At 50.4% G+C, this 11,573-nt stretch overlaps 1 protein-coding gene and 1 pseudogene across 1 annotated transcript; one reads left to right on the top strand and one right to left on the bottom strand.

Moving 5' to 3' along the window:
- Positions 1-417: 417 nt before the first annotated feature.
- Positions 418-5,368, bottom strand: TMEM150B (transmembrane protein 150B). Its single transcript, XM_025049650.1, is given in 7 exon segments — positions 418-471; positions 473-624; positions 3,035-3,218; positions 4,369-4,496; positions 4,708-4,775; positions 4,861-4,920; positions 5,092-5,368. Coding segments are annotated over 7 exon segments (714 nt in total). The 5' UTR covers positions 5,160-5,368.
- Positions 5,369-9,760: 4,392 nt separating this feature from the next.
- Positions 9,761-9,879, top strand: LOC112483084 (annotated as a pseudogene).
- The last annotated feature ends 1,694 nt before the right edge of the window (positions 9,880-11,573 follow it).

Genomic DNA, 11,573 nt, shown 5'->3' with positions numbered 1-11,573 from the left:
TGCTCCGCCCCCTCTCCCCACAACCTTCTGTACGGATTTGCTCTCTGGAAGGAATTCTGGTTTTGCGTGATCCTGCCTGCGTCTGTGTCTCTGATTCCGCCAGCGGCAAAAAACAAAAATAATAACAATAATAAATAGCCTTGATCAGGGATGGCTGGCTGGCCTTGGCCTCTCACTTCCTGGGTGGCCCTGATTGCAGGGGTGGGACAGATGGCAGGGACAGAAGGGTATGCAAAGATGCCAGCTGACCAGTCTACAGCTCTGCCACACGTGTACCTACTAGGTGTCAGATGGAACATAGATGGCATACTGTCGAAACTTAACCTCTGACAGTTCGTCCCTAGCAGTTCATCTGGGAGCGTGGTAGGGTCCGGGCATTGGCCTCTTTTTCCTGTGCCAGTGAGGACAAGGCCTGGGTCAGAGCGCCTGGGCCTGCAAAGAGATCGGGGAGGCTGGCGGTGGGCTGAAGGTTGAGGCTGGGGCCTGGCTGGAGACACAAGGTGCAGCTGTTCAGGCTGGAGAAGTCGACAGCCAAGAGGCCAAAGAGTGTGAAGAGCAGCATGGCAACAGCCCACTCGCAGGCAGCAGAGGCGGAGCGCAGCGGCCAGGTGTGGAGGACAACCACTTTACACCAGGTCAAGGGCACACCACCAGAGAACTAACTACCCGGGAGCCCAACCGGGTTGCCCTATAACTGTGAACAGGTAAGTCTATCTTGGTACCATCCTGTGACATGCTCGCCCTGCCCTGGCTAAAATAACCCCTCTGGCTGGCCACCCTCCTTGGCAGCTCCAGGACACTCTCAAAGGGATGCTCTCCAACCCTGTCTCCATCTCAGCCTGTTTCCCACATTGTTTCCCCTACACAACCCTCCTGTTCGTATCTCATTCCCAATATCTGAGAACAAGGTTCTTAGCCTCCCATCAGCCTCTCCAGATCCTGTGATGGTTCCGCTATCTCCCCAGACAACCACACACCTTGCTTCTACCTCCAAATACCCAGGCTTCCTAAAGGTGCCTGTTCACCCAAGGCCCACAAGTCCCTCCTGCTCACTCCCAAACATAATTGAATCTTCTCCCAAAATATCTTCCTCTTTCTAGGTGCCCCGACCTCCATAATAGTCCCACTATCCACTCATGTGCCCAAAATCACCCTCACCACTTCCCTCCTCATGCCCAGTGTCCGGCTGGTCACCCCAACACTTATCCTATCTGCCTTACTGTCTCTGGCCTTGCATCTCTCTACTAGTCTGTCCTGTCCCTTCTCTGGCTCCCCAGTCCCAGCTCCTTAAAATCTTTTTATGACCATGGTGCACACATACTCCAAGCTCCAGCTTAGCTGAGACCCCTCTTGTTTTTTGGGACCCCCTCACTTGAGCACCCTTCCTCCTCCTCTCTGCCAAATTAGCTTTGACTCCCTCCTCCTAGACCATACTAGATATTATTTCATTCATTCAAGGATTTTGAGGCTGTCAATAAATCCGACGCCATCCCTGGCTCCATGGATCTTTGAGCGAGAGGTGTGAGCACCCAAACAATCCGCTTGCTCTCAGGACTGACCTTGTTCCTTGCTTGCTCACAAGCTTTCCATGGCTCCCTACTGCCCCAGGCAGGAGCCTGAGCCTCTAACCTCTCACCTGAGCACCCAAAAGTATTCTGGCCTTGCCTGCAGCCTTATCTCCTCCCCCAGCTCATCATTTCACCCTCTTTACGCATGCACCTGCACTGTCCCCCAACCTCCCAAGCCAGGCCCAAAGCAGCTGGTTCTGCAGGACAAGCTTAGAATTTACCAGGTCTAAGACCCATCTTTGCAGACATCCAGGCCTACTACACTCAAATGGCCATCTCTATGGTCCCTCCCCGCTCTCCCTGCATCCAAGGGATATTTGAGCACCACAGAATAAGGACCCTGTAACCAAACTGATAATCAGCCCAGTGGAGACTTTGAAAGGGGCTGGGCTGGATCTGATCAGCAGCTGCATCCAGCAGTGAAGATGTGCTGGTTTACAGCTGACGTAGCCCTTCTGGCCACATTCATGCAGTTCGGTTTGCCACTCTGGGAAGTGAACGAGGTCTACCAAATGTGGCCAGCACAGGCCTCGGCTGGGCTCCTTCCAGCCTCTTGGGAATGCCAGCGTCCTCTTGGCCGCCCTTCTGTCCTCCCCACAGGAACAGGTGGTCTCCAAAGCTGAGTCTGCAGCCCTTACTCTCTCAGAGCACTCTACCTAGCAGTGATAACCATCAGTATAATAAAAAGCAATTCCATTTTGCAGACATGGAAACTGAGGCTCAGAGAGTGATTTGACTCCCCCAGAGAGGTGTGCTGAGCTGGGTTCTGGGGTGACTCAGAAATGGGTTAGAGTCAAGGTGCCACTCAGTGTTGTGCTGGTAAACATTTAACAACCAGCTCCAATTTGTAGTATTTGCCACGTCCTGTGGTGTAAATATTCCCACCGTGGCTGTTTCAAGCTGCTAACGGGAGGTCACCCAATATGGAGTTGGGAAGAAAAACACAAAGCCTGCCCTTGAGAGCCGGCATGAGCGGCCGCAGCCCACCACTATGTCCACCGCTGAACTTCATGGCAAGTCTCGGCCAAGTGACTCCCCCTGTCTGAACCTGTGTCCAGTCTTAGCCAGCATGATGCATGGCACACAGCAGATACCCCAATGGACTGCGGGTACCCAAAATGATTGTTTTATCATCCTCCCGATATTTATTGGTCACTCGCTGTGTGCCAGGCACCAGTCTAAGCACCTCACCTGTATCACCTTCACTACAACCCCGGAATGGCCCTATTATCATCCACATTTGATAGACGTGGAAACTTTATGCAGAAGTTAAGAAGGCAGCGGACCTTCCGCCAGCTAGCATGTGGACATGGTGGGTTTACAACCCATGCAGCGTGACCCCAGATCAGAAGTCTCGACTGTGCCATAGCAGAGCCGAGAAAGGAGGGGGGCAACTACATTAGCACAGCAGAACTACCCCAATGAAAAACCACCTCAACCCCTGCCCCTGGCCCCCAGAAGGATACTGGCCACCATGAGGATGGTGCAGAGGCTGCAGAGGACCAGGCGGAGTGGCCTGATCCAGGGAGGCCCGGGCTGGGGCAGGCCTTTCATCCTCCAGGAGAGAAGGAGCTGCAGCCAAAAGTAGAGGTGGCCCACAAAAAAGGCGAAGAAGGCCCCGGTCAGGTGTGTGACCCGCTGGTTCTTTTGCTGGAAGGAGGAGGGATAGAGTTGAGGGGAAGAGGGAAGAACTGTGGGGAGGCCAGGGCCATGAGGAGGGGAGGGGACCCTGACCAACTCGAGATGTGACTGACAACTGCCATGCCCTGTGATTGGTTCATTGATTAGCCTCGGTCCCCAAAACACTGCCTGGAACATAGCAGATGCTCCTAAATATCAGTGCAATAAATCTTTCATTCTCAACCAGGGTAGGGAAAAGCAGATATTGCCACCAAGCAGGTAAAAACTGGTTCTTGGAGGGCAAAAATTTCTTATGTATCACAATGGTTTCTGACTTCCCAATCTATGGTATATTTTACGTTAAAGTTTTTAAGTATTAAAAATTTCATGGGGGAAAAGGGGTGATTAGGGGAAAATGTCTAAAAAGCCTCCTTAGGGGACTGATGTCAGAACTGAAGAAAAAGATAGGTTGTGGAACATAGGAATAAGTGAATGAGAAAATGAATGCCTACACAAAGGTGATGAGGGATTTTTATCAACAAGCTGGAGGCTGCTTCACCTCTAGTCTGAACCCCTGTGGTTTTGCCAGCCTTTGGAATCAGAGCCATCGTAGTAAAGGAGCATGATGACATAAAATAACTCAGTAAGATTTCTCCATTCATGTATGCGACAAAGATCTGCTGAGCTCCGTGGCTGAGAACACGAGTTCTAAAATCTATGAATCTGGGTTCATTTCTGACCACCACGGACCAGCTGATAAAAAATGTTATCGGTGAGATTTGGCCAGGAAGGACGTACCTGGAGTTCTCGTGCTGATGGGTAAAATAGTACAGAAGGTAAAACCTAAAAACACTCAACCAGTGTGGCAAACGCTAAGATTGAGTGAGTCTCAGCCATTTCTTCACTGTGGGAGGCGGTGGCAAGGAATCACCTCAACCTCTTCGGGTGCAATTAAATCATTATAAAGAGCCTCCCACGCGGCGCTCGATTTGAAGAGCAGAAAAACTCGGCACCACCTGCCACGGCCCGAGAACCGCAGAGAAATACAAGTCCCAGGAGGCCACGCGTGGTCCAGCCCCCAAAATCAAGAGCCGGCGGCCCTGGAGAATGCTGGGAATTGTAGTCCAGATCTGGCGGGCCAGGGCCCATGGGCAGGCTCCGCGAGGCTGCTACGTCTCACCTGGAAGTTGCCCACCACGGAGGTTCCCAGGGCACAGAGGAGCCCCGACCACAGGATCAGCTGGTTAGGCCACCTTCTGACGCCCCAGTCCCGGAGCTGGTGGTAACGGAGAATGCAGACCCAGGCGGCTGGGAGGAGACGGAAGTGGGCGAGAGACCCAGGCCCCGGGATGGGGAGGCGATGGGCTGGAAGAGGCTTGGGGTCCAGGGGTAGGGGCCAAACTCCTGGTTTTAGGGGAAGAGGAGTGACCTAGACTCCTGGTCTGAGGGTAGAGGGGCTGGGGCCTGCGGTCCCCTTAGCTGGGGGCCAGCACTGAAGGAGACGCGTTGGTGTAGTTACCCATAGCAGCTCCCATGTTGAGCAACTGGCTGAAGATGCAGCTCTGAGGAGGGTACGATCCACAGAGACTGGGGAAGATGAAGGGTTGTCCTGTGGCTCCTCACAGCCAGGACCCCCTTTCCTCCCTCTGGACCCCCCAAGCGCCATAACTACCTGATATAGGGGATGCCCTCGGTGAGGTTCACAGCCCTGTTGGCCACTGCAATGGCAAAACTGAAGGAGGGGAAGACGTCAAATGAGCAGCCGCTTTCAGTGACAACTTAACCCACAGAAATGGGGACTGCTAGCTCCCTCCAGGCCCCTCCACCTCTTCCCTCAGACCCAGGAGTCCAGGCCCCCAGACTCCTCCCTCAGACCCAGGCATTTCTTTCTTCTAACACTCACACAGTCCAGATGCTAGCGACAGCCCAGAAGGCCAGGAAAACAGGCAACAGGGACAGGTAGCCCCACATGCCGGGCTTGGGCTCTGCAAGGAAAGGGTGGGGCCACCAATATCTGTATGTGTCTCTGTGCCCCTAGTCTCATTCTCTCCCCGCCAATTCCCCTCCTCCCCTCTCTGTATGAGTTGAGGAACCAGCCCTAAGGGTCCCGGTGTTGTCAGCCTGGGGCACTTTCCCTATTTTTCAACTGACCTTCAAGCCAAGCCTGATCTTGAACTTTCTCCAGCTGCCATCCCCGCACCCCATCCCTCCCCTACACTACTAGCCTCTGGGCTCCCTGGGGATGCTCACCTGTCCTTCTCTCCAGCCCTCTCAATCCCAGGACTGGGGCTACATGAGAGGTGCAGGGAAGAAGGGCTGTGATGTGGTGTGGGTCTGGGCCAACATCAGCTCCGCGGAGCCAAAGTCCACACCGGAACACTTGCAGCTCAGTGTCGGGCCGGGAGTCTGACCCACTGCTTTCTAGGGACCTCACCCCCAAACTGCCACTTCTGGTGCCCCACCCCTTCCTTCCACCTGCTTTATAGGTTCAACGGGCCAACTCCTAGCTTATCCTCCCTAGGACACAGAAATCAGAGCCTCGGGCTCTCCCCGCCCTTTCTCCGTGTGAGACCCAGTCAGGCCCCCAGGCCCTTCTAAAACACTTGTATTGCTTTTGAGCCCCTGGGGCCCAACCTCTAGTTCTTACCTCCTTCAGCACCCAGAATCCAGGCTTGTGGTCCAGATCCTTTCTGGGTGCACTTTTATCCTTAGCCTGCTGGGTGTGGGGCCCCCGTGGCCCTGATTCCTCCCCGCAGCTTGCCTCCCCGTCTCCCTTCCTCTACCATGCTGGAGTTCCCCAGCAGGCAGGGTGTGGGTGAAAGGGAGACCTTGGTGCTGACACTTCCTCTCAAAAGCTTTGACTTGCACTGCCAGGACCATTTCCGCCCTCTTTACACAGTAGCCCTCCACTTTATGGCTTCCCCTCAGGCCCCAGCCTCCTCCTGCTTCCCCAGGACTCAGGATTCCCGGCCCGCAGCCTTCTCCCTCAAACCTGGAGGTCCGGGTCCCCAGCCTCCTCCTGCAGTATGTCTCTTATTTTTTAATTGATGTTAACTCACAAAACATATATTTAACCATTTTAAAATATACAATTCAGTGACATTTAGCACACTTACAATGTGTGTAACTGCCACCTCTATCTAGTTCCAAAACATTTCATCACCCCAGAAAGCAACCTCATATCCATTAAGCACCCTTCCCATTCCTTCCCCCACCCCCCAGTCCTGGGCCACAACCAATCTGCTTTCTGTTACTATGGATTTGTCTATTCCAGACATTTTATATAAACTGAATCACACACTCTGACCTTTTGTGTCTAGTTTCTCTCACTGAGCATCAGGTTTTTGAGTTCCATTCACGGGGTAGCATGGATAGGGGCTCCATCTGTTTTTGTGGGTGAATCATATTCCGTGGGCCACACTCCTTTTGGCACTCAAGTGTCTGAGGCCCAGCAATCAATCAAGAATGCGATGTCGTCCCTGTCCTCAATGGGATTTCAGGCTGGAGAGCACACATGTATCTGAAAACTAGAATACAAAGTGTTATAACGAATGCATCAATGGGCATGGTGACCCCCAGAAGAGGAAGTGGCTGACTAGCAATGGTAGCCAGCATGTGTGTGGTTGTGGGGGATGATCAGGAAAGGAAAATGGGTGTGAATTTGCAAGCTGCAGGAAGGCTTTCTCAGTGAAGTCCTGATGGTCCCTGAAATCTGGCTCGTCAGGATCTAATGCCTTTGTCTGCTGGGTTACAAAGCATAGCCCCTCTAGGAGAAATGAGCCAGGACTCAAAGCTCTCGATTGCCACAAAGGGTTTGGATGTTCTCCTGAGGGTACTGGGGAGCCATGGAAGGTTCTTGAGCAGAGAAGACAGACAGGAGCTGACACCAATGGTATGTAGACAGGAAAGAGACATAGTGACAATAACCTCCAACACGTCTGCAGTGCCAGGCACTGTGCTACGTATTCCACATGAGCTAACTCACTGATTCTCATGACAGCCCTGAAGTGTCATCGGCATCTTTATGAACTAGATTCCTTAATCCTTATAGAAGTAAAAGTCCTAGTTTCTTGACTAAAAAGCACCTGGAAATAGTTCCAAACTTCATACATGCAAGAGGTAGCCCGGAAGGCTTGGAGTTTTCAATTCAGTGAGACTTGAGTTCGAACCCCATCTCTGCCACTCAAGAGCTAGGTGCCTGTATGAGTTTCCTATGGCTGCTGTAACAAAAGACCACAAATTTAGTGGCTTAAGACCACACATTTAGTAGCTCACAGTTCTGGAAGTTGGAGTCCCAAATGGGTCTTAGGGACTGAAATGAAGATGTCGCTGGGGCTGGTTCCTTCTGGAGGCTCCAGGGGAGAATCTGTCCCTCACCTTTTCCAGCTTCCAGAAACGCCTGTGTCCTTTGGTGTGTGGCCCCTTCCTCCGTGTGCAGAGTGCCTCACTCCAAGGTCTGCTTCTGTCATCACGCCCCCTCCTCTGTCTCTGATGATGACCCCTTCTTTCACTCATAAAGACCCTATAATGACATTAAACCTCACCCAGATTGCCCTCCCCATCTAAAGATCCTTAATTTAATCACATCTGGAAAGTCTCTTTTGCCATGTGAGGTGCCATCATCACCAGTCCCGGATATTAGGACGTGGACATCGTCAGGGGTCCAGTATTCTGCCTCTACAGTCCCCTTGGGTAGGGGGCATCGGTTTCTTCAGTCTGTAGATAACAGTGCATAGTGTCACTGTGGGGACAGGCTGATGAATTTGTGTGTCCACCTCTGCCTCTTGCTGGCTGTGTGACCTGGGGCAAATAGCTTCATCTGTCTGCACCTCAGTTTCCTCATCTGTGAAATGAGGATGAGAAGAGTAACTACCACAGAAGGCCATGGTATGGAACTTATGAGTCAATCCCTTTACATGGGGGTTTGTGGAAAGAATCAAGTGGGAAAAAAAAAAAAAAACAATCACCATCCACCTTGGTTGCATTACTGGCACATGGTCAGTGCTCAATAGAGGAGACTGTCTCTCTCTAGGTGGTGTATGTTAGCTGCTGGGGACAGGAGGGAGATTAGAGCTCTTGGGCTACGTGTGTATGTGTGTTCCATTTAGAAAATATTCACCAAGGACCCACTGCGTGCCAACATTGTTCTAGATCCTGGAGACAAAACAGGGAACAAGCAGACAAGAAGTGCCCTGATAGAGTGAGGCTCTAGTAAATTCTCATCCCTCTCCCCTCAACTATTCTACCCTCCCACGCCTTTCACCCTCACCCCACCCCTCCAGCCACAAATGCTTTTCCTTCTTGTCCCCTCCTGAGAGGCTCAAGACTGATAGAATGCTCAGTTTGAGAATTAGGCTCCACCCACTATCCACTTGTAGGCTGAGGGCATGGATTTTCTGGATCCTTCCAGAAACTGGGGCCACTGGCCTGGCTCAGCCAAGGGGAAGAGGCTTGTGGTCTCCATCTGTGTGAGATGATGTTGCAATTTCATGTTTAGGAAACTGCTTCCAGTTGGGGGTGGGGACCGTTTTTTTGCCTTGGAGTGAGGAATCTGCCCAGGCAGGGGGTGTAGGCATCCAGGGAGCTTGGTTTTCTCATCTGTAAAAACAAGGATCATAATGGTGCCAGAGTTTGAGAGTGAGTTTATATGACGACTTAGAACAGTGCCTGAACCGTAGGAAATGCCATGTAAAGCTTGGTATTGGCATCGTGGTCTCCTCCAGGTGACGCAGAGTATTTCTAAAGAGCCACCTGCCGGCCTAGAGGTCACGCTGCTTTGTAGAGTACATACCTGTGCCTCACGATCTTGATGTGTCATTAGGTCCTCCAGGAAGCAAGTACTGTCATGGCGTCAGAAATGCAAGGAATCTTGGGGGAGTGATGCCAGTGAACGATAAAGGGAAGAGGGAACGGGGTGGACAGTGAAAGCCTTCAGGCTGGAACTGACAGGAGATGGGGGAGGAAGGCATGGGTCAACAGAGAGCTTCAAACTGTGGCTCAGCACTGAGAAAGCCCATCCAGCCCTACAAGCAGATGAAGCGCAAAGGTTTCCCATATCGGCAAATCCACAGAAACAGAAAGTAGGTTGGTGGTTTGCCAGGGGATGGGGGAGGTGGGGTGTGATTGCTTAATCACTTCCTTTTGGGGAGATGAAAATGTTTTAGAACTAGATAGCAATGATGGTTGCACAACAGTATGACTGTACTACAGGCTACTAAATTATACACCTTCAAATGATTGAAATGGTATGTGTTATGTGAATTGACCTCAATTATTATTTTTTAAATGATCACCCTTAGAGGAGTCTCACATTGGGTGGAAATGGCCAGGCCATAACCACACCACCACCACCATGCTTAGTCATTGTTTGGGGGCTGTGGGAAACGACCAGGACCTTGATAAAAAAAAAAAAAAAAAAAATAGTTGCAGAAGGCTGTGGGTCAAACGCAGTCTTCCTAATCAATGTTCTTTCTTGAAAGAAATAGCCCCAGGGCAACCATACTTGCCCAGTGTGGCTCAGTTACTTAGTGGAGAAGCTGAGGTCTGTCTGATTATAAAATTTGGTTCTTTCTGACTGCAGCCATGCCACCTTGAACATGCCTGATCTCGTCTGATCTCGGAAGCTAAGCAGGATCAGGCCTGTTTAGTACTTGGATGGGAGACCACCTAGGAAGACCAAGTGCTGTAGCCGTCAAAAAAAAAAAAATTGGTTCTTTCCAATGTGCCATGCTTCCTCCTCAAATAGCCATCCATATATCCACCTGCCCAACCTCCCATCTACCCATCCATTCATCTGTGCATATGTTCTCGCTTTGATGCATTCATCTGACTAGTTTCCATCTACCCATTCACCCATCTGCCTATCTACCCAACCATCACTTGTTCAGATCTTCTAGCTATCCAAAGCTCTAGCCATCCTTTCAGCTATCCACTCATCCACCCATGTTCCTTCATTGTGTAATCCATTCTATCAGTTCCCTCTTCCCATTTACCCTACAATCTATTTGTCTGTCAGTTCAACCTTCCATTTCCCCATTGATCCAATCCACATAATTGACCACCTGTGTTAGCTTCTTATAGCTGCTATGACAAATTCCCGCAAACCTTGTGACTAAAAAACAATGGAAATTTGTTCCCTTACAGTTCTGGCAACCCATATTTCAACATCGGTTGTGCTGTGCTGAAACCAAGATGGCGGCAGGGCCCTGCTCCCTCTGGAGGCTCTAAGAGAAGGTCCCTGCTGCCTCTTCCAGCTTCTGTTGGCTGCCAGCATGTCTTGGCTTGTGGCCACATCACTCCAGTCTGTCCTCATTCTCCTATGTGTCCAGTGTCCAGTTGCCTTCTACCTCTCTCTGCTAAGGTACAGGTGATGCCACTTAGGACTCACTGGGGTAATCTAGGATAAGTCCCCCTACCAAGTCCTTACCTTAATCACAACTTTGCCACATAAAGTCATAGTCATGTGTCCAGGGGTTGTAAAGCATCTCTTTGAGGGTTATTTTGTTCTGTCTACCATGTCACCCAACTGTACACACACACACACACACACACACACACACACAGAGGGGTGTGTGTGTGTGTGTGTGTGTGTGTGTGTCTCCATCCATACAAATTCTGGGAGCTAAAAATGCACAATTGAGCCCTCAAGAGGTTTCGATCTCGAGCAAGCAAACCTGTAAGGAGACAGTTACTACGGCTGGCATGGTTGAGATCAGTTACATTGACCAAATAAATAAATATATTGAGCTGGCTCTCTCTGCTACCCACCATCTCTGTGTTCCCCTCCACCACCTCCGCATTGGGGAAGGAAAGGAAGCGGGGAAGAGAATGGCCCAAACATTTTCATTCTCCTTAAATCTTCCATCCCACCACCACCCTTCTCACTCCCTATCCATGAACATGGTATATATACATATATATATGAATATATATATATATTTATTTTTTTAAGGTCTGCTTTAAGATCTCTCAAGATTTTACAGGTTTTTCTTGAAGAGCTCTTGCCCATATTTTGATAGATTTATTCCTTGGTGCTGAATATTTATAAATGTTATTGTAATCCATATTTGTTCATATTTTTGTTTTAGAACTTTGTTGATGGTTGTACAGAAAGTGTTCATGTAATCGACCTGAGTCCGCTATCCTACATACAAGATTGAACTTTGGTTGATGTCTGGGGATTTGGTTGTCAAACGTTCCAAGTAGCTCACTGTGCCTGGATTGTTTGTGCAAACTATGTGATTTATGCCGAATTCCTGCCTTTCTTCCTGCAGTCTAGAATTTTGGTACGTGCTAGGCAGAGCATGACCTATGTGATAAGTTGCCAGTAAAAACTTAGGGCTCTGAGTCTCACTTGGGGAGAAACCATACACACATCGCTGCATT

The sequence above is a fragment of the Pteropus alecto genome, unplaced genomic scaffold (assembly GCF_000325575.1).
Source record: "Pteropus alecto unplaced genomic scaffold, ASM32557v1 scaffold326, whole genome shotgun sequence".
In the NCBI taxonomy this organism is placed as follows: Eukaryota; Metazoa; Chordata; class Mammalia; order Chiroptera; family Pteropodidae; genus Pteropus; species Pteropus alecto.
This window is presented reverse-complemented; position numbering and strand designations above follow the sequence as displayed.